The following is a 25,786-nucleotide window of genomic DNA, read 5'->3' as shown; positions in this document are numbered from 1 at the left end:
GTGGGGCTCTTGCCTTCCCCCACCCCTCGGCTCTCACAGCGATGCTCAATGCTTGGGACAATTACCGACCAGCTCTTGCTGCCTCTCACACAGCTGTGAGAGACTTTTGCCTGCTATTTCTCATGGTGACATGTGAGCCCACATCCTAGGCCCAAGGGAAAAGTCCACTCATGAAGGAAGCAATGGCCTCAGCAAAGAGCCCTAAATCTAAGCCTCTGGAAATGAGCCCCAGGATCTCCATTTTCAGGCTAGTTTCTCCATATAATTCATAAGCAGCAAGGCATGTGGGAAGCATGGTCATGATTAGGACCAGGCAGCCCAATGCTTTCCAGTCCTCTAAGGGATTCACTTCTGGTTTCTCTTCGCAAACAGGGGGAAAGCTCCTTCGGGGCAGTGGTCACAGCCTTCCTTATCCTGAAGCCCCTATGTCCACTCCAATCACAACAAGGCAGAAACAGGAACCTACACTTGCCCCACGCTGACCAGCACTGCCAGTCACAGCCACGTCAACGCTGTTCCTCCTATAGACTCTGCGCAACGTTTCTCAGTCACAGTATTAAAAAAGGGTCAGCATCAGAGGCCTTGTGCTTTGAGGAAGTGACCTGTGATATTCAAGCTTGAAAAGGCATTGCCTGATGAGAGAGCCCCCCGCCCCCCCGCCAGCGTGCAGGGTTGGTGCCAGGGGAGAGGGATACGTGTGAAGTGCCTGGTACCCACAGGTGCCTAGCAAGTGGATGTTTCTTTGTTCCTATTCTCTTACCCAGTTTCCTGACAGGATCCAGAGACCCTTCCAGGTCCATGGCACCATCTCGAGCTCAGGATGCTGGCAACACCAGCACCCTCCCTCAGACCAGGTCCACTCACCTGTCCAAAGCCTGCCCCTTTCAGAAACCACACTTCTCCACAAGCAGAGCCTGAGCCAAGCACACTCCTCTGTGGGGGCCACCCCATCTACTGGCATCTCCTGGGGCTGAGCAGTGGAGGCCACCATGGGAGGGCCGGAGACTGATTTTATGCTCTGCCAAACAAGGAAGGAAAGTGTACTCAAATCACCTGATGGCATTAGAGTTGCTCTCCACACCCGCACACTGAGAATCGATGCATGTGTTTTCCCAGGCTTGGGCATGGAAAGGGGCCAGCAGCGGCCAGCATCAAGGCTACGGAAGCTCTTGGCTCGGAACTTACGAAGTTCACAGGAAGTTACCAGGAAACTCAAGAAAAGTGTTCATAAGAGGATGCTTCCAAGTCCACTGATGATGCCCTGGGCTCAGCAGGGCCAGGAGTGAGAGAGGAGGCCTTGATAACTGGGGAGTCTCCCCAGATAGCAGCTCCTGGCAGCCCTGGCCCTGCACTAGACTCCCACTATGGGGTGTGGGCTGCTCTCCTGGGGCAAGGCTCACGCAAACCCCTTCTAAATAAGCAAGGAAACAGAAGTTCAGGGCAGCAAAAGACCTAGGGAGAACGCGAGCAAAGGCCCTTCTCCCATCTCCCTATTCCCTTCCTAAAGCAACAACCAACAACATTCAAATAGTAGTCATTTTTGTTTTTTCTACAAATGTTTGAGGAAATCTAGATTCTACTACCACCTTCTGGGGGCCAACAAAGATGTTTGCTTTCAAAGGACAGAAGTGACCCTGACACCCTCTTCTCAAACATATATGGCTCTCCAAATGCCATTTTCTGATCTGGGGAGCTGAGGTCGGGAATATTCTGCTCTCTAATAGAAATGTCACAAATGGCAGGAATGTTACCATTCTGCTCGGCCCATGTGAGTGAGAGACCCATGCTGTTTCCTTCTTCCCTTCTGTGGCTTGCAAACGCCCACTCTGGTCTCAGGTACAGACAGGCTCGTGCCATGGCAGTGCCTGAAAACCTCTGCCAGGAGAAAGAGAGCTTTCCCAGCAGTCCCGAGTCACCTCAAAGATGCCACCTCGGGCTCCCACGTAGGCCAGATCCACAACCAGAACAGGAACTTCTCCGGGAAAGGTCTCCTGACCAGCGGTTTCTGAATTGTGCTCCTCCGGCCCTGAGGCACCACAGAGGGGGTGCCAAGCAGGAGGCAGACATGTGGGGCAACTATGAGAGGGCAACACCAATATTACAGCAGCTGCCTTTCACAGAGCATTTCTGTGCCGACAGCACAGGCCAGCCCATGATCTGAGCGCAGAGCCAGGAGTCCTGGGCCCTTCCTCTGGGGACGCACCCACACTGCGCTCACCACCACCAGGCAGCCCAACATCACAGGCTGAGACTGCTGCTACAAAGGGTTCCCTGGGGTGGGAGAAAATGCCAGCTATTTTTTAACTTGCTAAAGAGGATGAGAGGATGCAGGGGTACATACAGGGTCCAAAGGAAAGGAGATAGGAAGGGGATGCATCTGTTGCCCCAGGGGACATGCTCCCCAGCCACCGTCCTGGCTGCGGCGGTGCTCAGCAGGCAGGCAGCGGGGGCTGTCACCTCTGCAGGTGCACTTAGTCCAGAGCCACTCAGCCTAATGAAGTGAGGCGCCTTCAGAACCATGGCGAGGCGAGCACCACACCAAGTGGCCTGGGGAGATAAGCACTTCAGCATGGAGAGGATGGAAAACAGATCCTATTGACAGAACTGAAGGAAAGCCGCATTAAGAGGTGGGGATTTGGGGCATGAATCCCCAGACTCGTGCCAGACACAAACTTCCGGTCTGTTAAGATAAGTCAGCCCGAGGGGAGGCAGCAGATGGACCTTCCCCCTCCCAAGGCCTCGCTGTCGTCACCTGCGGCACCTCACTCTGAAAACCCCATGCCCAGGGGCCAAGCAAATGCTAAGAGAAAGGCCAGCATTCCTCAGCCCTCCCACAGGTGGGCTGCAAGTACTCTTCAAAGAAATCTATCAAGGGTAGAATTGACTCCAATATAGATGAGAAAGAAAGGCTCAGGGGTCAAGTGAGCAGGACCGGTGACTGGGCCCACAGACCCCACTCCTACAAATAAAGCCGCCATTCTCTGAGCACCTGCTTGATGTCATGAACTTCTGAAATCTCCCAATTCTCCACTCATCTTGCAAAGCAAGTCTTGGGCCTGATTTTCTAGATGAAAAGCAGGAGAAGCAAGGAGAACGCCTCTCAGCTGGGGTCAACATGCACTGGAGAGGCCCAAGGTCCCAGCAGGACAGGCAGGCTTCCTCCACAGCAAATACCCCAGCACCGAGGCCAGCAGCAAGGAGGACTAGCAGGTGAGGCTGCCTCAGCCTCCGCGTGGCCAGCCCACCTAGACAGGGCAAGGACTGTAAGGAGGGCCCAACCCCCAGGAAGCACCCTATACCACAGCCACAGCCTTAGCCCTGGCTGCCAAGAGGAGCACATGCCTGAACCCCTGAGCCAGCGGTGTACTCACAGAAACCAATGGGACCACCCTCCCCGCACCCCCACTTTCCTCCCCGCCGCCAGCTCACGGGACCACCCTCCCTCCAAGCTCACAAGCTTCAGTCCAGGGCTTGCCAAGGCAGGTCAGCGGGCAACCCGGGCTGCACACCAAGATGCCCCCACCCTCAGCAGCTCACACAGCCTCCTGGCCCAGAAAGCCCCTGGTCATGCCCCCAGGGCTACAGCCCTGAGCTGTGTCCTGCCTCTGGTCTCAGGAGGAACCAGCTACCACCAATAACCCAGTGCCCTGAGAGTATGGAAAATACAATACTCATGCTAGGGGAAGCTGCCAGGGGCTGGGGCCAAAGGCAGACTGCTGAGAAATTCCCACAGACACAGAGAAAACCAGCCGCTGTCTTTTGGAAAGGCAGCCGGGCTTTTGGAGACCCTGCCCAGATCGCTCCAGCACGCGACAGTGTGAGGGACTCTGTGTGGAGATGTCAGTTGCAGTTCAGACCACACTTCCCCCTGATCCTCGAGGCTAAGGTTTTGTGGGCTATTTAGGCCTGAGATGATAAAAAATAATTTTATGCCTAAAAATATTAAGAAGTAAATAACAATAGAGATCAGAAAAATCTGTGCCATAGGTTTGACTCCATCCATGACCCAGGGTGGAGTCTCTTCCCCTGCCATGGGCCTCAGTTTCCCTGTTTTTATGGTCTATTATTTGGACCCCCACAGCACTTGCCCTGCTCCACTACGGCATGGCACACCATAAGCCAGGTGGCCAGCGCTACGCTCCTGTGGCTTCCAAAGCCCTCAACTCCTCCACTGCCTCCCTCTGTGACCTGTGCTTGGCTCCAGATCAGCTCACACAGCCTCCTGGCCCAGAAAGCCCCTGCGGACGCCTCTCCCAGGACCTCTCACTCTTGTCAGTCCTTGGATTTCCCTGGGCCTCCCCCAGGGAAAAGGTACCAGATGCAAAGGCTCAGCCACATTCATCAGTGCCCAAACCTAAAACAGTTACTCCAGCACCCCTCCAACAGCCCCATCTGCCCCACACATGTTCTTATACAAAACCCTCAAAAGGACCCTGAAGAGTGAACAGGGCCGGTGCCACCCTCTACCCCTCAGAATCGGACAGTGCACAGGGCTTACTAATCCTCTGAGGCTCTGGCCACAGCCACAGAGCCAGGAGCAATAAGCCAACCAAGACAGAGTGACTGGGGAGGCCAAGTGACTGGGGAGAAAGGAAAAGAGAAGCCAGGCATGCCTGGCTCAGTCATTTCCAAAATGAAAAGCCTCGTCTGCCTTGGACATTTCCTCCAAAAGAAGAGCCATGGGTGTGGGTGGGAGCCAGCCCCGCAACCCAGTGCAAGGCCAGGCCCCCACCAGGAGAAACCCCAAGGAGCGACCAGGCCTCCATGACCGACCTCAGATGGGAAGCAATGCTGACAGCAAGCACCAGTCTCTGCATGCCAGAAAGGGTGGCTCCATGGCCCTGTGACCCACCGGCTTCCAGAACAATCTACGCAACTGCCACAGAACTAACCACTTAGAAAGTGATTGCATTGGGGATGAAATTTTTTTCTAGTACTTGAATAAAAGGGGGAGTTTCACATTTCATCCACTTCCTCATCCCTTAACAATAAAAACTTATTTAAAAATCCATGAATATGTAAATGCCATTTTAAATATGGAAATGCAAAACATGCAGGGAAACAGTCTGGGTGTGAAATATTAACGGCAGCTCATCTTGCTGAAAGAGGCAACACAAGCTGGCTGAAGCAGCAGGCGGAGGCACCCAGACAGACCCCAGAGCCCAGCAGCAGCAGGGCTGGACCCAGCCCAGCCATGGAAGACCATGTGTTTTTTTGCCTTGAGGGCTCTGCCTGAGAGGGAGCAGGGTCAGACACCCACCTAGGGCAGGGCTGGCCTTGCCAAAGCCTGCCTGCACCCCTACAAGGCCAGCCAGTGCCCACCTTCGGGGACCCCTCCAAACCAGGCAGCCACCCAAGCTGGGGGGTACAGCTAGGACACTTGGCCTTGCCTGCTGATGACCCAGGCTTTCACCTGGAGCCAGGACGGGCTGGACCCCCTCTCAGGAGAGTCAAGGCTTAATCTCAGGTCCAGCAGCCAGCTGCAGCCTGAAACATGATGGTGTCTCAGACTGGTCCCCGACCACACTGGGGGGCCAAAGAGAACCCTGCATTGGCAGGATGGGCACCTGGGGTCCACATCCACCAACGCTGGGCTTCACTAGCCCTGATCAGGAAATTATCGGAGGAATAAGAAGGCACCGAGTGAGGGAGGGAGACTCTGAGACAGACGCCCACTCACCCAGGCCTCTCCATGCCATGCCCCCCCTTCTATCTCTCCCTCTAATTGGCCACAAATGTACAGGCCTGGCACCCCCGCAGCCCCGCTGAGGAGGCCCCTCGAGGAGGTTCTAAGCTGAGCACAGAGGAGCAAGGGGCTGCACATGCCACATGCACCATCTCACGTCCAAGTCTGGGCACTGCAGGAAGGCACCACACCAACAGCCTGGGGAAGGCCCAGCCCCTCCACGTGGCCCAGCTCCCGGGGCTGGTGCCGCCAAGCCCTCTTTTCCTGCCAAAGTCCTACTCAAGAAGAGAGGGGGACTGAGAACCAAAAGGACAGGCACAGGCCACCAACCAGGCCAGGGTCACCGGGGCAGCCACCACAGACTTGCAGGTGGACCGCACGCTGTGAGTACGGCACGGGCCTGTTCCCTGTCACCTCAAGCGGTGCACTTTGGGCACCTGATCACCTGAAGGGTCCATGTTAAAGTGTGTGGTGCCAGACCCCAGACACAGGGATGTCCCTGACATTTCCCTAAGAAACCACTCACTGGGTCTATCCTACAGAAGAAAAAACTGACTCAGAAGAGAGATTGTTTTCCTAAGGTTCCACACTAACCAGACTGACTGGAGCAGCCTTCACCAAAGAACAAGGCAGGCACATGCGAGCATCTGCACTGAATCTACCACAGGAAAGCAGATGCCATCATGGGCCCATTCTAGAGACAGACCAGGAGCCTCAAAGGCTGTCCCCTGGTGCAGAGCTGGGTTGGGGGTTGGGCTGTTCCCTGGTACAGGGCTGAGTCAGGGGTTGGGCTGTCCCCTGGTGCATGGCTGGGTCAGGGCTGGGCTGTCCCCTGGTACAGGGCTGGGTTGGAGGCCAGGCTGTCCCCCTGGTGCAGGGCTGGGTCGGAGGCTGGGCTGTCCCCTGGTGCAGGGCTGGGTCAGGGGCTGGGCTGTCCCCTGGTGCAGGACTGGCTCGGAGGCCGGGCTGTCCCCTGGTGTAGGGCTGGGTCGGAGGCCAGGCTGTCCCCTGGTGTAGGGCTGGGTCAGGGCTGGGTTGTACCCTGGTGCAGGGCTGGGTTGGGGGCCAGGCTGTCCCCCTGGTGCAGGGCTTGGTCGGGGGCCAGGCTGTCCCCTGGTACAGGGCTGGGTCAGGGGCTGGGCTGTCCCCTGGTGCAGGGCTGGGTCAGGGCTGGGCTATCTCCTGGTGCAGGGCTGGGTTGGGGGCCAGGCTGTCCCCCTAGTGCAGGGCTGGGTCGGACTCCAGGCTGTCCCCCGGTGCAAGGCTGGGTCAGGGACTGGGCTGTCCCCTGGTGCAGGGCTGGGTTGGGGGCAAGGCTGTCCCCCTGGTGCAGGGCTGGGTTGGATGCCAGGCTGTCCCCCGGTGCAAGGCTGGGTCAGGGACTGGGCTGTCCCCTGGTGCAAGGCTGGGTCAGGAACTGGGCTGTCCCCTGGTGCAAGGCTGGGTCAGAGACTGGGCTTGTCCCCTGGTGCAGGGCTTGGTTGGGGGCCGGGCTGTCCCCTGGTGCAGGGCTTGGTTGGGGGCCAGGCTGTCCCCTGGTACAGGGCTGGGTCAGGGGCTGGGCTGTCCCCTGGTGCAGGGCTGGGTCAGGGGTTGGGCTGTTCCCTGGTGCAGGGCTTGATTGGGTGCCAGGATGTCCCCTGGTACAGGGCTGAATCAGGGGCTGGGCTGTCCCCTGGTGCAGGGCTGGGTCAGGGCTGGGCTATCTCCTGGTGCAGGGCTGGGTTGCAGGCCGAGCTGTCCCCTGGTGCAGGACTGGGTCTGAACTGGGCTGTCCCCTGGTGCAGGGCTGGGTCAGGGGCCGGGCTGTCCCCCTAGTGCAGGGCTGGGTCAGAGGCCAGGCTGTCCCCCTACTGCAGGGCTGGATAAGGGGCTGGGCTCTCCCCTGGTGGAGGGCTTGATTGAGGGACAGGATGTCCCCTGGTACAGGGCTGGGTCAGTGGCTGGGCTGTCCCCTGGTGCAGGGCTGGGTCAGGGCTGGGCTATCTCCTGGTGCAGGGCTGGGCTACAGGACAGACTGTCCCCTGGTGCAAGGCTGGGTCAGGGGCTGGGCTGTCCCCTGGTGCAGGGCTGCGTCAGGGGTTGGGCTGTTCCCTGGTGCAGGGCTTGATTGGGGGCCAGGATGTCCCCTGGTGCAGGGCTGAATCAGGGGCTGGGCTGTCCCCTGGTGCAGGGCTGGGTCAGGGCTGGGCTATCTCCTGGTGCAGGGCTGGGTTGCAGGACAGACTGTCCCCTGGTGCAGGGCTGGGCCGGGGCTCAAGGCCTCTGTGGTGCAGGTGTACTGTGTGTCCCAGGTATCATCTTGGGCTGCAGGAGACACTCTTGGGACCAGCCCCAGATGAGATGCACAAAGGGTGGATGGGGACAGGAGCGGGATACAGATGGATCACGTGGGTTCTATACTGACAGCCAGAGCGCCCCCGCTTCCCGGAGAGGGTGGCTACGAAGCCCATGATGAAGGACCCAGTGCCACCCAGAGCTCCTAGCACATGCCCCATCACAGCCCTGGAACAGACAGGCATGGCGGGCTGCCACTGCAGAACATGTGGAGACAGCCCATTAGACACAGGCTGGTTCCACACCTTCTGCCAAAGCCCATTTACATCAAGTGGCGCCAAAGCTGAATGGACACGACAAGGCCTCTGCTCATGTCACTGACAACCTCAGGGGCCCCTTGTGCTGAGAGCAGGAGGTCAGGACAAGCATGAGACTTGCTGGGACCACACAGCTGAGGCCACAGTCTGTTCAAGGGCAGGCCAGAACCAGCCGTCCCAACGCCCTCTCTCACCCACACAGATCCATGGCAAATTCTGTCACCTCAACCTCCCAGATGCCCCCATCGCCCAACCTGACCGATCATCATCACTGGCCACATACAGGATATATCCTGCCCCACGGAGCCCCCTGGAAAACTTATGCCTGCCATGTCCTTAAGTCTCCCAGAAATTGTTCTTCCAAGTTACTTCAAAAAGCAACAGTAGGACACAGTGCCAGTGATGAAAAGAACTAGCTAGAAATTTACACCCCACGTCAGCACCATCCACAGGCTCTACAGAGGTGACTGCACTGAGCCTCACAACCCCCCATGGGAGTCACCATCACCAGAAAGACTAGCTCAGAGAGCTACTCCCAGTAGAGCCAAATGCAAACATGGGCCCCGGGCACCTAGGCCAGTGGTGGCTTCTCCAGCAGGAGCCCCTTCAAGTACAAGGAGGACAAAGCCCATCCACCACAGATCTTGTGTGCCTTGCTGGTCTCTGGATAGCTCAAGTGCACCACAATTCACAGATGCCAGGTGACAAGGCCTTGTTACATCCTTGAGAAGACGGCCTAACCGCCTGGGACCACCAGCAGGGAAGACTCATAACTAGTAAGCTGATCTTTACTCTTGGAAGGCGACAGAAAGTTGAGGCAGGAAGAGGCCCAGGAAAACACTGTCTGTGACAGACAACATGGTGATGCCCACTCATCATACCCATTGACTCTCAAGTCCCTTCTGCTTGACAAGGGCCCTCCTCCTCCTGACACTGCCCAGACCCCTGATGGCAGCAGGGGATGAACCAGACACCCGGAAGTACCACATGGCCAAGTGCTCCAGGACATGCCAGCCTGGTAGCTTCAGGCCAAGGACTCTTCTGCCTAGAGGCAGCAAAGAGGGATCTTCAAAACAAACTGTGGTGATTAGAACCCAGACTAGAGTGCACTTCTGGGAAAGCCTATGCACAGAGGAAGCAGCAGGGTGGCCGGGGAAGACCACAACCCAAAGAGCTCCATCTGCATCCACGCCACTCACAGGCTGCCCTCTGTGGACTTCTCGGCCGGCTCTATCTTAAGCCTCGGCATCAAGGAGGATACCTGGGGCTTCAAACAGGCAAAACAGGATCTCTGCTAAGGAAGAGAAGAAAGGCCAAAGGCCGAGACAGCCATCACACAACATGCCCCGTGGAGACCCAGGATCCACATTCTAACACATCCCACAGAGCTCTGGAGACCCACGGGCCTGGATGCAAGTCCTGCTTTGATGACCTCCCAGCTGTTTTACCTGGGGCTCAAGTTCCTCCCCTGCAAAACAGGGAATAATAACAGCTGCTACCCGGGAGCTTCTGTGAGGTTCAAGTGAGACACTGTGAGTGAAGCACCAGTGCAGTGCATGGTAAGGGCAGATGCTGGATAACACTGACTGCTCTCATCATCCCCGTCATCATTCAACATTGTGATCACAGAGGAGAAAGCTGAACCCTGCAGCCCTGACAGAGTCCTAACAGGCCCACTCCCACCACCAGCCCTCTCCAAAGCATAGCCTTATTTCCAGCAAAGCAAAGCAGCAGCAAAGAGCAGGGCCTCACACAGCCCCACACATCCATGTACAAGCTTCCCAGCCCTGTTCTTCAAGAGCCCTCAGAGCACGCCAGCCTGTTCCACTCCAGATCTGAAAGATGACAGCCCGGCCACGGGCTGGGCCACGAAGGACTGCAGCCTCCTGTCCCTACAGCCTCCACCCACAGCAGAGCTGGGGAAGCCAAGTAGTGGGGTGCTTGGGTCCCTAAAGGCCAAGGATACTAAGAGGGCCCAGCAAGGGCACGGAGGCTATAGGACAGCCCCAGGCGCCCTATGTAAAAGGTGAGCAGAGGGCACACCAGATCCACCCAGTGATTCTGAACAGCATGCTCTGTCCTCAGCCCCACAACCAGGAGCTGCATTCTCAAATTCAAAGAGCTGAAACCAAGACTCAAGCACAAACCAGGCCAGGTTCCCCTGCACTGCCATGATACTCCTATCCCAAGGTCAAGAGGACCAGGGGCTCTGACAGGCTCTGCTCATACCAGTGACTGATGACACCCTACCTGTCCACGACTAAAGAAAGGGAGAAACACACAGGAGGAGGGGTTTGATGGTTCTGACCCAAGCCCTAGGCCAAAATGCAGGCAAGCACCCCACCCTCCTAAAAAGGCGTACTGCCAGTGCCCTGTAGGCTGCCCCTCTGCCCACCGAGAGCCCTGCCTGCCCCCAGCTCCACAACCAACCCCGACCATTTGTCACAGCACCACGTCCCGTGGATTGCCCAGAGCTGCTACACCAGGCGCGTTATCAATGTCATCCCACTTAATCCTCAAGCAGCCCCACAGATACTCTCTCTGTGGTAAGACAGAATTCCAGTGCAGCACCTGAGTAAATCCACATAAAGCTAACCAGCAGGCTCCTCAAAACCCTGGAAAGCAGTAAGTCCCACTCTGAGAGTTCCAGAAGCTTCTTGCCTCTACAAACTCCAGCCCCAAGACCAGGATACAGCACAGGTGCCACCACTGGGCTTTCAGCCTCCAGTCCTAAGAACCCACAAACATGGAGATAGAAACTCCAGTCCGGCTTACAGCAAGCAGTGCTTAGAACTGTGCTTCACCAGTACAAGGGTCAGAACCACAACTTAATGCCATGAAAACCCCTTCTTGCTCCAGCAGATACCTCCAAGATAGGATGCCATTTACCTTCCTCAAATGAGGCACTCAATGGCTTCCTACTTGGCATCTGCTCACTGCAGGATGATCTGATTTCTGCCCAGGTTTCATAGCAAGTTCACCTCCCTTGGCTGCCTTCGCTGCCTCAGAACTCTTCTGGGTAGGAGAGCTCCGGGCTCTTCCCCAGCCTGAAACAGGCTGGAACGCTACTGCAATAACTATGGAGAGAAAAGGATGCAAACTTCAACGAAGGCAGCAACAGCAGGAACTCCAAAGAGGAGACCGACCCACACAGGACCAGCTGAGGTACCTACTTGCTTCTGGCTTCACGGACGTGGACATGTATCGCACTGGTGAGAGGGCCACCAAGTCACTAAGACAGTAACTGTGGGAAGGGTGCTCTGTTCCACACATCAGATCAGCAGAGGAGGAAAGTTACGCAATGCCCAGGAAGTGCATCAAGACTGTGCTGTGTAGGCCGTTCACAGGGGCACGCTACACCAGCTGATAGACAATATTCATCTTCTAAAAGCCAAGCTCCTGAAAACAGGCATACAACTGACCCAGCCATCACTTTGGAAGCTCGGCCCAAGGCACCAGCATTCCAAGATGCTGCCACACAAGCCCACCCTAATGGCACTGTCATAGCAGCACTGCCCCGAAGAGGAAGCATCAGGCACTGGGCTTGCGAGAAACAGGGCAGCAGAGCTGCACCCTGAAAAGCTCCTCAGATGGCGACAACAGCATTCACTAGCAGGGACAGATGGATACAGCCAAGTTTACCCAGTACAAAACATAGAGGAGAACGTGTATGGACACAAGCACGTGCCCGCTGATCTGCACAGACCAGGGAAAATGCATGGAAGCTGCCCTCATGACCCTGTGACCTCTGCTGGACCAGGGCTCTTCAAGCTACTTTCAATGAGAAACAAACAAAAGGGACTTTAAAATGAGGCCCGCCTGGTGAAGCCCTCTCAGATCTGGGCCACCATGGCCCGACATATTCTGCCATGCTGCCTCCTTCCCGCTTATCTGAGTTTCTATCTGACCACCTGTAAGAGACTTGTAGAAATGTGCTCAGCTGTTCAACCATGCAAGGCTCCTTGACCCCACCACAGCAGGCCACGATGAACATGGTGTCTTACCACATAAGAGAGCAGCAGCCCAGGGGACAGGCCAGAATTCAAGCGCCAAGGCCACAGCTGAACTAATCCAGACCTCAGTGAACACCACCAGCGCCACCTGTCCTAGGGTCTGCCTCCTTCCTGGGCCTTGGAAGTACACAAAAGGGCTGAGCACTCGGGGTCACCAGGTCCCAGAAAGCCTTGGTTGGGAAGTCTCCACCTCTCAGCAAGCAGCACCACAGAGACCCTGGGACTGCTCAGTGCCCAGGTGCAGCTGAGGGGGCTTAGACCTCACAGCAACCCAGTCATTACTGTCAGCACCTTTTGGCTCACAGAGATAAAGAGAGGGCCAGCAAGGAGTCACATGACCAGCAAGGAGCAGACCAGTGCCCCGAGACCCTGCAGGCAAGACAGACCTGGAGCCCCAACCTCACGCCCAGAGGCTGCCTGCGCCTCTCCACTGCCCCATCCCAGGGAAGTGTCTGCAGTGCACCTGGCGATGGGTGGCAGGGCTGTTACCAGCCCCATCTGGAGCCTGCACCTTGGCTGAAGAAGCCCCACACATCCCATGTGAAGCCAGAGCCCAGAAGCCAGCACATAGTCACAAACAAGAAACCAGGCTGGGACACACCTGCAAGAAACCAGGATTTCAGGGCGGCTTCTCCCTTTGACCTCCCAAACCAGAGCAGTACTGTGGCCCTTGTCTCACCCCCAAGACCTCATTTCACAGAAGAGGACAGAGCACCAAGTGCCTCCATGGGGTGCCCCAAACCTCACCCTTCCCCAGGGTGGCACTCCAGCGCTCAGAGGGAGCCCACAGGTCCTGAGAGGCTGGCCACGGCTAGGGTTGTGAGGACCACCTGCCCACTGCAGAGGATGCTCCCTGGAGCAAAGACCCCATTCCCAAACCAATCCCCCCATGGGCTCTATCCATATCTGTGACCACAGCAAAGGCAATGCAGGTAACATGCAGATGGGAACGTTCCCTTCCATGTGGCCCTGGACACAGAGACGGGGCCTACTGCTCCTGGTCAAGGCAAATAGCTTTAGGAAGCACCTCCCTGTTTGGTGGGAGAAAAGTACAGGCAAGTTTCCTTTCCCTTAACAGTTCATTCTGTCTCATTTCCAAAGTGAAATGAAAAGGATCGCCTGGTAAAATGTTAAAGCTTTAATTTCAAATCACTTCTAATGCCTGTTTCATCTGACAGTAGCTTTGAAAGCAAAAGGCAATTTTTATCATTTGAGGTTTTTAAGTAAATTGATGTGATTATGTCCAACACAACCAGATGCTTCTAAAAGCCAATTTTCAAAGTGACATCAGCCCCCAAAATAAGAAATCTCCTTCTGGCTAATAATAAATTATTAAAACACTCTCTGCAGGAGGATGAGGATGAGCTTGATCATCAATGGCAAACAGGTGGGCTTCAGGCTCTCCACACAGACCCACGGCCTGGTCAGCCATGCAGTACACAGAGGTCCCCGGGCCCTGCTGCATGCCCTTTCCTCTGCCCCAAGCCCATGCCACTGTCCAGCAGCCCCATGGGTTCCACCAGACAGGCTCAGTCCCTCATGGTAACTCCATCTTCAGCAGGAGCAGGCATAAGACTCCATTCTGGCCAAGGAGGCATAAGGGGCACATACTGGCAGTGGGGGTCCTAGGAAAGGCTTTCTTGTGCAGAAAAGAAAAGAAAGAGACCTCTCCTTTCCACCTATGGGTGTGATGCCTGAGCCTGTATGGCCCCCTCACAGCCACAAGTGAAACCAGAGAAGAGCCAGGGTGTGTGATTAGAAGAAACACATGTCTGATCTTCATCCCAGGCTCCCTGAAGCCCCTGGGATTTCCTGAGTGACAGGCATGTCTCTTGCTATTCAGAGTGAGCCCCTTCCAATCACACCTCCATTCGCGCTGATGTGACGACTCAGGGTGGGCCCACTAGCGACAGACAAGCTGTTGCCATGAGGACTGGCTGGGAATATCCCAGCCCCATCACCCACCTCAGGGAGAGAGCAGTGGGGCCCAGAGCCGGGGCTGTGAATACCTGAACAACGTGATGGCGGAGCGCCCGGGGTCGGAGGACCCAGGGCACTGTGAGCGGCTGCCTGGAGTGGGCGGGAGGCTCCGCACCCCTCCCCAGCCCCGGCCCTGTGTAGCTCTCCCATATGGCTGTTCCTGAACTGGGTTCTATACAATGAACCAAGAATAGAAAGTCAAGCACTATCCTGTGTTCTGTAAGTCACAGAGAACTTAAAAAACCCAAGGAGGAAGTCGGGGTGCCCCAACTTTGTAGCTGGACAGGAGTGTGGGTAACCTGAGGGGGCAATACTCATGGCGTCTGAAGTGGGGAGGGGGCTGCTTCATGGGACCAAGCCTTCAACCTGCAGGGCTGCACTGACTCTGGGTAGTTAGCATGAGAACAGAGCTGAACCGCAGATGACCAGGAGATATCAGAGCTGGAGACAGGGTGCTGAGAAGGTCCCCTCACTTCTGCTGTCAGGAGGCAAGAAACCTAAAACCAGGCCCTAGATGAGGCCTGGCAACTGCCTACGTCTGGATTTCCTGCTAGATAGGGAACAACGTGCCAGCTGCTAAAACTGCCTAGCAAGAGCTTTGTAACCTGCCGTCAAGGGTGCCAGACTGTGGGAACAATCCCCACAGGCCCTCCTGGAGGGCACAAGCCCAGGCACATATGCTCCTGCCCCCAGGGACCAGGTCTCTACACGATGATGAGGTCACAGGGAGCCCACACCCTGCTGGGAAGATGAGAAACCTCCTGATCCAAGGAGGGACCCCACAACAGGAGGCCGACCCCTAGACCCCACTGTCAGAACAATGGACGGTGATGCCTCAGGGAAGGCTCATGGCAAGTGACAGAAACATGGTGCAAGCCCTACCCTCAAATCCCTGCTCCCCCATCTCATCCCAGACCAGGACCAACCACACAGTGAAGCACAGCCATCCTCCAGAGAGCCAGGAGGGCACACGCTCTCACTTGCCCCAACTCTTCAAAGCAAACACAACCTCATAAGTGCCCTGGGCAGCCCAGCTTACCTGCTGGTGATGGCGCTGTTCTTGTCCTTCAAGGCAAGCTCCCTCTGCTGCAGCTCCACCACAAATCTGGAAAGGTCTTCCGGAGTCCTGCAGGATAAAGAGGGCATGCTCAGTCCCAGCTGTCCCCTGGAAGTGAACCTGATTCTGCATAGGGAACAGAAGGCCAAAAGCAACCTCTGTAGCTGATGCTCTGGGACTCATGATGTGTGAACCCTGCAGATCCGAGTCCACAGCAGCATGCACTCACTATGACCTGGGTTCAGCCACAGCCCCCACCCCTATGCAACGCCGGGAGATTACCTTAATGAGCCCTGATTTTATTTCACCTGTTGAAACAGAGACACTACCTAACAGGGTCACTCTTCAGAGGAAATGAAATCATGTTTAAAAAACACCCACCAGGCGCCTGGCGGGTGCTCAGCGAGTTTTAGGTTCCTTTTCTTATCTCTTCTTCAGAAGACCCACATATAACAACAAGAATAAAATCAGAGATCCCCAGGTATAGCACTTTATACTTTCCAGAATGATTCCAGATTCTCAGTGAATACCCGAGAAACCCTGTTGTTCACTGTTTTCCACTTTTTAAATGAGGAAGCTCAGACTCCAACATGAAATAGCCACTTCGAAATTCAAAGTGCACCCCAATGATCAGCAGCAGCTGACCTGGACCGAAGCAACATCTTCTAACTCAACACTGGGACTCAGGAGGACACACTGAGGATCTGAGTCATGCATGCAAAGTGAGGCCAGTGGTATGTGAGCGTTCCCAGCCTCACAACTGGGGACACAAAAGCCAAGGCTCCCTGGCTAGACTGATCAAGTGGCGTGTGAGCTCGAGCCCTGGGGCACCATCTTGTTTTTCTCTTCACCTGTCATAGACCACACACAGGTCCACATAGAAAGCAGGTGCTGGGCAATGCTGTGAGAGCTCCACCCAGCACTATGCTGGAAGCTGGCACCGCATCACTGAATGAGCAACAGGGATCCAGACACTGGCCAAGGAGGCTACCTGCACCCCTGGAAGGAAAGGTCCCAGTCACTATGTCAGCCAGGCCCCCAGGGCAGCCTCAGATGGATCTCCCTTCCAAGTCCCCTCAGAGAGGCCTCCTCTGCCCACCCAAGGAACAGGCCCCTTGCTGGATGTCTAGTGGGGACAGCAATGGCTGCAGAAGAAGGAGCTGGCACTGGGAGACCCCATCTGTCCTCCCACACAGGCAAACTGGGGGTTAGAAAGCAGCTCTATGGGAAAATCATTTATGACAGAAAGGTCTTCCTTCGAAAAGAAACTCAACTCTAAGAGGGCGATGAAAGGTGAAGCTGGCCCTGAATGTGGTTACCATTCTCTCCAGAGTTTCCCAAAGCTTCCAACCTTGGAGAGCTAAAATTAGCAGTACAAAAAAAAGGAAACCTTTTGAAGCCAAGAGATATTTTTTCTAAAACATTTGAAGGAGATATTTAAGTTGTTTTGCATTAGTCAAAGGGGCCTGTAAATTCGCACTAACTCAATGGGAATAATTTATTTACAACAAATAAAAATCAAGTACATATGTCCACATGTGCAACAGCATCTCCCAGCCCCTGTGCAGAACCAGCAGCAGGTGGGGTGATCACAGGCAGTAGGCTACAGGCTCCACTAAACCACCAAGACCACCCTGCCTCACACCCCTCAAGGCCCCCACATGTCCCCTGATCTGAAACAGCAGGAGGCCAGCGGAGGGGCATCTGCCAGGCAACACCAGGCCCCAGGGTTCTCCCGGCTGGGATGGCTGTCTCACCAGAGAGCACTCTGCCTCTACCTCCCTCTGAGGGGAAGGCTCCTTGCAGCCTGCAGAGCAGAAGACAGAGTTGGGGGCATTTGATACTGATTTAGAAACAAGCTCCTTGCCCTGAGGAACAAACCCACCCAGCAAAGCTGGGAGCTAGACCATGCTCTGCAATTCCCAGTGACACTAAGACCGTGATAAATGCAACCATTTAGGAATGAGGGAGAAATCAGGAGCGGTTCCAATAAAGTGAAAAGTGACAGTGACACAGCCCCCTTCTGATGTGCTGGGCTCCCACAGACGGTAAAGCTCAGGCCAGCCCATGCACCAGGAAGCCTCCTATGTCACCCAGGAAGGCCTCTGTCTCATGCCATTGGGGTCAACACCTCACTCTGGTGTTGAGGACCCTCATCAGAAACCTGAATACTCTGGAGCCCGGGGGCATCCATCTCACCAGCCCAGGGAGCAGGCTGGCTCCACATTTGCACAGACTCCGCAGGAGACTGCTTCTGAGTGGCTCCCCTACATGCTCTTCCCTGTCTGAGGGGCATGTGTCCTGGGGCTCATCCTGCCCCAGGCAGGAACAGAGAGCCGGCTGGCACCGGTGCAGAAGGCTGAAGTCTTAGGGTGGATGGTCCCACACAGATGCCAGCCACTGGGAGCACCGACACACACAATTCGCGACGGGCTCTCAGCCTGGACACTTGCTGGCCACATCCCTAGGTCCCCAGACCCCAACTGCGGCTCTCAGTCCCCATGCGGCCAGGCCCCTATCACGGGGAGGACTGAAGCTTCAGGGTTTGCTATTCCAGAACCTCCAACCACAGGGGCAGCCATGCCCAAAACCTCCCATGGGCAGAAGGAGGGTACAGGGGCACCAGGAGGAATTCTCCCCTTTGTGGACTCTTGCACTGAAAAACCTGCAGTCACTACTTTGGCTAAACTAAGCCTCGTGAGCCCTGTCTGGCCATTCATGCTCATGACCAGGGTTTAGCTTCCACTCAAAAGCATAAGCACAGTGAGCTCGATGACAGGGTTCAAGAACGTCACATGGCACCAGTCTACTCTACTTGCAGAGACAGAAGGAAGGCCAGAAAATCCTTAAAGGAAAAGGAGATGGACATGTGGGAGAAAATCTGGGTCTCAGCCCCAGCCGTGACCCCTCCAGGCTGAACCCCCTACCTGCTCAGCCGGGCTTCCTAAGGCTCATTTCCAAAACCCAGGATACAGGTGTATTGCACTGCTATTACCTGACAACCCCTGCACCATTAACTTTATGGATGTGGGAAAGACAGGAACGATATTTTAAGATGTGCAATCCAAGCCCATTTTAACACTGGCATTGGGCAGCCAGGACAGGACAAGTACCCCAGACACGGTATCTGGAAGTTGCCGTGGATGTGAGGAGAACAAGCTTCAAGTAATACCATCAACCGAGATGTTAAAAGCTGCAGAATTTTGTATGCCCTTTGTTCGGCAGTGTCAATCAAAAAGAAAATGTGCACCCCATACACAAAAAATCAACTGGAGATGGATTACAGGCAAAGGACATGAAGAGACGTTTCTCAAAAGAAAGCATGCAAATGGCCAACAGGTATATGAAAAAATGCTCAGCATCACTAATCCTCAGGGAAAATGCAAATCAAAACCACAGTGAGATACCACCTTACCCCAGCTTAAATGGCCATTAAAAAGACCAAAAAAAAAAAAAAAACAGACAGATGCTGGTGAGGAAAGGGAACTCTCATGTGCTATTGGAGGGAACGTAAACTAGTACAACCACAATGGAACATAGTATGGAGATTTCTCAAAAAGCAAAAAACAGAACAACACCATATGATCCAGCAATCCCACCATTGGGTATTTACTAAAAGGAAATCACTGTATCAGAAAGATACCTGCACTCCCATGTTTACCGCAGCAAAGACAGCAAAGATACAGAATTAACCTGCGTCCATCAACAGAGGAATGGATAAAGAAAATGGGGGTGTGCACACTACAGAATGCTACTCGGACATAAGAAAGAACAAGAGCCTGTCATCTGTAACAATGTGGCTAGAACAGGGGTCCCCATGTCAGGCACAGAAAGAAACTCTGCAGATCCTCACTCATGGGAGCTGTGGAAGTTCACCTCCTAAAAGCAGAGAGTAGAATAACAGGTACTACCTGATGGGAAGGGCTGGGTGAGTGGAAGCTCGAAGACAAGTGAGTTAATGAGTATGAACATACAGTTAGAGGAAAGGTATAAATTCAGTTGTTCCTCAGCAGAGTAGGGTGACTAGAGTTAACAACAATGTATTGTATAATTCAAAGTAGCTAGAAGAGAACCAGAATTTTTCCCAATACATGGAAATAATAAATACTCAAAGTAATGGTTACCCCAAATACCTTGAACTTGCTCATTTCACATTCTATGGGCATAAGAAAATATCACAGGTACCCTACAAATATGTAGAATATTATGTACAAAAATAAAAGGTAAATAAATAAAAAGAAAATGTGTTCTCTGGGGATGAAGTATATGAGCTTTAGTCAGTGGAAACGGAACGGGTTTAAGGCAATGGTTTAAGAGCGCTTCACAAGAGAAAAAGAAAAGGTGAGGTGGTTTTGGCAACATTTGGACATTTCTGAGGCCACAAGGGAGGTCCCGTCAAGAACAAGGTGGAATCTGATCAAACGGGGCAGGAGGCCACCTCCTGAACTGTACAGGAAGCATCTGGCACCTTCTTCTCCCATTAACAGCAGTCCGTGGAGAAGGGCAGAGGCCATCGTGGGGGAGTAAAGGACACACCCTTGAACCAGGCACGGCAGGGAGGAGGAGCCCAGGAGGCTCTGGGCCTGTGGAGGAGACCACGGGGATGGACTGCAGCTCTCAGAGAGGCTTGCACAAAGAAGCAGTCCAGGAGCCAGAGTTGCACCTCCAGTGTGGGGCTTCTGTGGCCTGCCAAGAAGCCTTGCTCCCCAAGGAGGATTGGACCTTCCAAAAGGATGAGGCTAAGAGAGGAGCAAAGGGGGGTCCTCAGTCCTGACCTACCAGGCTCTTCCCAGAAGGCATCCTAAGGAGGCCCAAGATGGGCACCATACCTGGCCAAGGAGGCATCCTGCCACCATGTTGGGATGTTTTTAATTGTGGTAAAACACACTTAACATAAAATGTACCATCTTAACCATTTTTTTTTTTTTTGGAGAGGGGGTCTTGCTCTGTTGCCCAGGCTGGAGTACAGTGATACAATCTCGGTTCACTGCAACCTCTACCTCCCAAGTTCAAGCAATTCTCCTGCCCCAGCCTCCCAAGTACCTGGAATTACAGGCACACACACCACCATGCCCAGCTAATTTTTTTTTTTTTGTATTTTTTAGTAGAGATGGGGTTTCACCATTTAGCCAGGATGGTCTCCATCTTCTGACCTCATGATCCGCCTGCCTCAGCCTCCCAAAGTGTTGAGATTACAGGGGTGGGCCACCACGGCGGGCCCATCCTAACCATTTTTAAGTCCCCACCTCTGTCGTGTCAAGCATATTCACACTATGGACAACCAGCACCACCACCCATCTCCAGAACTCCTAATTTTGCAAAACAGAAACTCTGTCCCACTAAACACTAACTCATGCAGCCCCTCTGCTCCCACCCCCAGGCCCCTCCATTCTATTCTACCTTGCATCTCTAAGGTTGCGACTATTCTAGCCATACAAATGAACAGTTCAGCATTTGCCTGTGACTGGCTTCTTTTACTTGGCGTAATATCTTCAAGGTTCATCTATGTTATAAGTATGTGTCAGAATCTCCCTCCATTGTGTGGCTAGACGACATTTATCCATTCAACTGTTGGTGGACACCTGGGTTGCTTTCACCTTTTGGCTATTGTGAATAACGCTGCTACAAACGTGGTGTGTCAATGTCTGTATTTGTTCAAAACGCTGCTTTTAGTTGTCTCGGGTGTATACCCGAAGATGCACTGATAGAGCATTCCATTTTCGGTTTTTCTGAGAACCACCATAGACTGTTTCGCATGGTGGCTTCACCAACTTACATTCTTCATCTCACTGTTTTTAATTTTAAAAAAAGCTCAGCCAGGTGCAGTGGCTCACGCCTATAATCCCAGCACTTTGGGAGGCTGAGGCAGGTGGATCACTTGAGGTCAGGAGTTCAAGACCAGCCTGACCAATGTGGTGAAACCCAGTCTCTACCAAAAGTACAAAATTAGCTGAGTGTGGTGGCACACGCCTGTAATCCTAGCTACTCGGGAGGCTGAGGCAGGAGAATCGCTTTAACCTGGGAGGCAGAGATTGCAGTTAAGCCAAGCCTGCACCACTGCACTCCAGCCTGAGCAACAAGAGTGAAACTCCATCTCAAAAAAATAAAATAAAGTTTTAAAAGCTCAGCAATTAAAAAAAAGCAAGTCCTCATAGCCATAAGACGGAGCACTGAACACCCCATTAAAGCTGATGCTGGGCCAAAAGGTGGTCAGGCAATTGCTGCAGACAGCAAAAAGTACAGGACAGAGGAGGATGTGCTCGGCTCTAGCCATGGCAGTGCACACGTTTTCACAGCGTGTGGCGTCCTGAGGTCGGGCTAGTGGCACAGACCACCTGCAGCAGTCATCTGCCACAACTCCAGCCTGCCCCACCCCACTGAATCAAGACCCCTAAAAGCGGGGCTCAGAGGCTGCACACAAGTTCCCTGGTGATTCTTACAACTACTTCTAGAACTACTGATCATCTGCAGAAATAGAAGGGGGAGGCCGGGCACAGTGGCTCATGCCTATAATGCCAGCACTTTGGGAGGCCAAAGCAGGCAGATTACCTGAGGTCAGGAATTTGAGATCAACCTGGACAACAATGAAACCCCATCTCTACTCAAAATACAAAAATTAGCTGAGCATGGTGGCAGGTGCTGATAATCCCAGTTACTCAGAAGGCTGAGGCAGGAGAATTGCTTGACCCTAGGAGGCAGAGGTTGCAGTGAGCTGAGATCACGCCGCCATTATATAGCCATTATTATAGCCTGGGTGACAAGAGTAAGACTCTGTCTCCAAAAAAAAAGAAAAAGAAATAGGAGAAAATCTAAGCAAAAATAACCCTACAGCCTTCTAGGCAAGTTACCAAAGGTAATTCTTTATGCCACCAGGATGCCACCCACCATTCATTCGACAGAGAAAACACTGCCTGCGATTCTCTGTCAATCTGAAGGACAAATACTAGGTTACAGAAATTGGACCAAGTCTAAAAGAGGAATCCTACAAATGTCATCACAAGAATTCTGGAAACTCTTTAACACCTAAAACTGAGTGACAGTTTTGGCTACTGTGTAAGAAAAGGTTATAGACTTCTGTTAATTTAATATATATTGGAAGATCTTCAAAATAGTACCAAGTAATACAATCTTTTAAGAATACAAATAAATAAAAATGCAATGGGAACATTGCTATGAGCAGGTCTGCTCCACTCATGACTCCAGGAATGTAAGTCATGTGATCGAAGAGTGCTAATGAGGGAGAAAATCACAGTACTCAGAGAGCTCTTTCCCTTCATGTTATCATTTGAGTTCCCACCATGGGAGTCTATGCCTCACATGTGCAAGAACCAGCAAAAACTAAGAGAGACTGAGAACAGAAAAGCAGCACAGCACACTCCCAACACGAAAGCGCTGCCCTTCTGGGAGAAGTAGGGGAGCCGGTCCCCTGCAGTCTCTGCTCAGCACAGCACAGGCCCAGGGCCCTGGGACACAGGACAGAGGGCATCTGGAAGAGGAGGGCATACACCTCCTGAGAAGCCCTGGGACTCAGGACTGGGCTTGCGCCTGTAGGGAGAGAGAGCCCAAGCTCCACCACCGCCTGTCATGAGCTCCACAGAAGAACAGAGGAAAGTTCTTGAAGAGCTGTTGAATCATGAAGGGTTATTAAACAATTGCAGCCTTCGCCACATATCAAATCCAAGACCAGAGCCCCAACACCTCCAATTGGCAGGAAGAGTGTTTATTTTCCAGAAGCCTCCTGACCTGTGTGTGGTTAAAGCTACTCAGAGATGTTTACCAAGGGTGCTCTGGGGATTAGCTAAGTGCTCATAACCAGGAGGAGCCGTGCCAAGTATCATTACAGCCTAAGAATAACTCCCAACAGTCCATTCTGAAACCTGCACTTCGCCAACTACAAAGTGGAAGGCATTCAGAGGCCTCAGGAGCCTCAGCTCAGAGATGACGGGCAGTGACAGTTCCAACTGCAGTCCAAGCTGTGACATCTGCTGCTGAAAACTCGGGCTTCAGCTGTGAAGTCTTTTTAATTCTAACTGGTGGGTTTTCAAGGGGAAGAAAGTCTTTTTGTTCTATCTGCAGCTGAATTTTGACTCAAGCCCAGCTGCACAGAGCGGCAGAGGGCTGTGGGGAGTCCAGCCCACTGCTTTCTTTCCCAGGCAAGAGCAGCTTCAGCCCCAGCCACAGCTATTTTGGGGCACCTAACAGCAGATGTTGGGGCTCTTGCTGAAACCCAAAGTGCCAGTTTCATTGAGTTTGAAAAACTGGAGATCCAGAGGACTCCGATGTGGAAAATGAATGGAACAGCAATAGCCATAAAACTAATTAGCAAACAAGACACCTCAAGCTTTCAAAGAATAGAAATCCACAGGGCCTAGGACCACAGTCAAAAACTGCTGAGGCTCGGGCCCCAGCAGAGCCCTGTAAAAGGCAGGGAATACAACCCAAGTGACACAGGCTCTCTCTGCAGGGCTGGTTTTGCGAAAAGTATGCAGAAATAGGAATAAAAAACACGTGACAGCAAAACCTCGATGCTACAAACCAAAAGGACAATAGGCATTCACAACTGCAAAGTCACAAGGGCAAGAGGATGTCATGTCAGCCAGATTTCTCTTGCTGATGCAACACAACTGTGTGGAAAAGTGGGGTCACCAGGTTGGGAGGGATTCATGTCCCCAGGACACAGGAGAGCAGTTGGTGTTTCCCTAAAGATGGGGGACTAATGCCATGCTAAGCAGCGCCCTGCCCTGGTTCAGCTTCTGCAGGAGCCACCGGCGCGAGGCTGTACCTGCTGCTCCCAGCCTGAGCACTGAACCGAAGGTCAAACTCTCTGGTCCCAAGGTCAGGGGATTCGCAAAGGGCACCAGTCCCTCTCACCAGGAGCCTGGGCCACTCTGTAACACCCTGGTCACATGGCAGATGATGCCACTCACACTCTTCCAAGGTCGCCACTTACCAAGCAGACAGAGGGAAGGTTACTCTTACCCCATGGAAAGGGACCCAGGAATGGTGTGATCTCAGGCCTGGCTACTCCACCACACTTCTCTTCAGCCCCATCCACATGCCCATAGGCCCACACAGCAGCAAACCCTCGTCACACTTTGACGCTCTCCCACAGGCAGCAACCACTTTCCTACGGGGACGTGGGTCACACAGACTGCCTGGGCAGGACAGGGGCATGAAAAGCATCTGTTTCTCTACATCACTGCCTCAAAACCTGCCACAACAGAAGCCACACTCCCACCTCAGGGCCTCTGCACAGCCTTATTTCAGAGTGCCACACCTATAGATGCCCACATGGCCTGCCCCCTCTTCACTTGTTTGAGTCTTCCCTGAAATGTCACCTGAGCTCTCTGCTGGGCCTGCCCCTTCCTAAGCCCTGGCTCCTAGCCACTTCTCCTGGTGCTATCCTCCTTCACAGAATGTGCCACCAGCTGAGATGCTGTATCTTTCTACCTGCTTATTTAGTGTCTTTCTCCCTCCACTGGAATGCAGACTCCATAAAGGCACAGGACTGTTTTTTATTTTGTTCTATTTTTTCCACTAGCCCAACAATACGCTTTTAATAAATATTAGGTGAATGAACAAAACATCCTATCATTCCAAAACAGTAACTATCCAACGAAATGCTACATGAGTCATTCCATGAACTCAGACCACTGGATTAAAAATTCAGTATAACAGGTTACATATGTTATAGTCTATCCAAACAATGGAACCTGTATAAGAGGAAAAAACATATCTTTTCCTATATTAATATGAAAGATCACCAAAAAGTCATTGCTAAATGAAAATGCAAGAAGCAGACAGTAAGTATGCTCTGCCACCATCTGCAGAAAAGGAAAAACTTGCATGGCTGTACTGACTCATTTATGCACAAAAGAAGTCTGGCTGGGCACAGGTGCTCACGCCTGTAGTATCAGCATTTTGGGAGGCAGAGGCAGGTGGGTCACTTGAGCCCAGGAATTTGAGACCAGACTGGCAAGCATGGTAAAACCCCACCTCTACAAAAAAATAGAAAAATTAGCCAGGCATGGCGGTGCATGCCTATAGTCCCAGTTCCTCAGGAGGCTGAGGTGGGAGGATCACTTGAGCCTGGGAGGACGAGGCTATAGTAAGCTATGATGCATCCAGGCTGCATTCCAGCCTGGACGACAGAATGATACCCTGTATCAAAAAAAAAAAAATCTAAAAGATAAACAAGAAAATAATAATAGCCTCCTGCTGGAGAAGAACAAGAACATGACAGGGAACTTGCTACTGGATACTTGCTTTTTTTTGTTTGTTTGAGCCAGAGGCTCACTCTGTCGCCCAGGCTGGAGTGCAGTGACATGACCTTGGCTCACTGCAACCTCCACCTCTCTGGTTCAAGCAATTCTGCCTCAGCCTCCCGAGTAGCTGGGACTAAGGCACCCACTACCATGCCAGACTAGCCACTGGATACTTTTGGAATGCCTTCAGT

The 25,786-nt window shown here is 53.3% G+C and overlaps 1 protein-coding gene across 27 annotated transcripts in view; it reads right to left on the bottom strand.

Annotated features, from left to right (window-relative positions):
* MAD1L1 (mitotic arrest deficient 1 like 1) overlaps positions 1 to 25,786 on the bottom strand; it is a 415,821-nt gene that overhangs the window by 304,182 nt on the left and 85,853 nt on the right. For all 27 annotated transcript variants that reach the window (XR_013531716.1, XR_013531730.1, XR_013531734.1 and 24 more), the window contains one exon: positions 15,313 to 15,399. Coding sequence is in view for 24 of the 27 variants with exons in the window: in XM_035289591.3 (XP_035145482.1) it covers positions 15,313 to 15,399 (87 nt within the window). In the remaining 3 variants the exon portion in view is untranslated. The remainder of the gene's footprint in view (positions 1 to 15,312; positions 15,400 to 25,786) is intronic.

This window comes from Callithrix jacchus, chromosome 2 (genome assembly GCF_049354715.1).
Source record: "Callithrix jacchus isolate 240 chromosome 2, calJac240_pri, whole genome shotgun sequence".
NCBI lineage: Eukaryota > Metazoa > Chordata > Mammalia > Primates > Cebidae > Callithrix > Callithrix jacchus.
The sequence above is the reverse complement of the archived record's forward strand: the minus strand, read 5'-3'. Positions and strand labels throughout refer to the sequence as shown.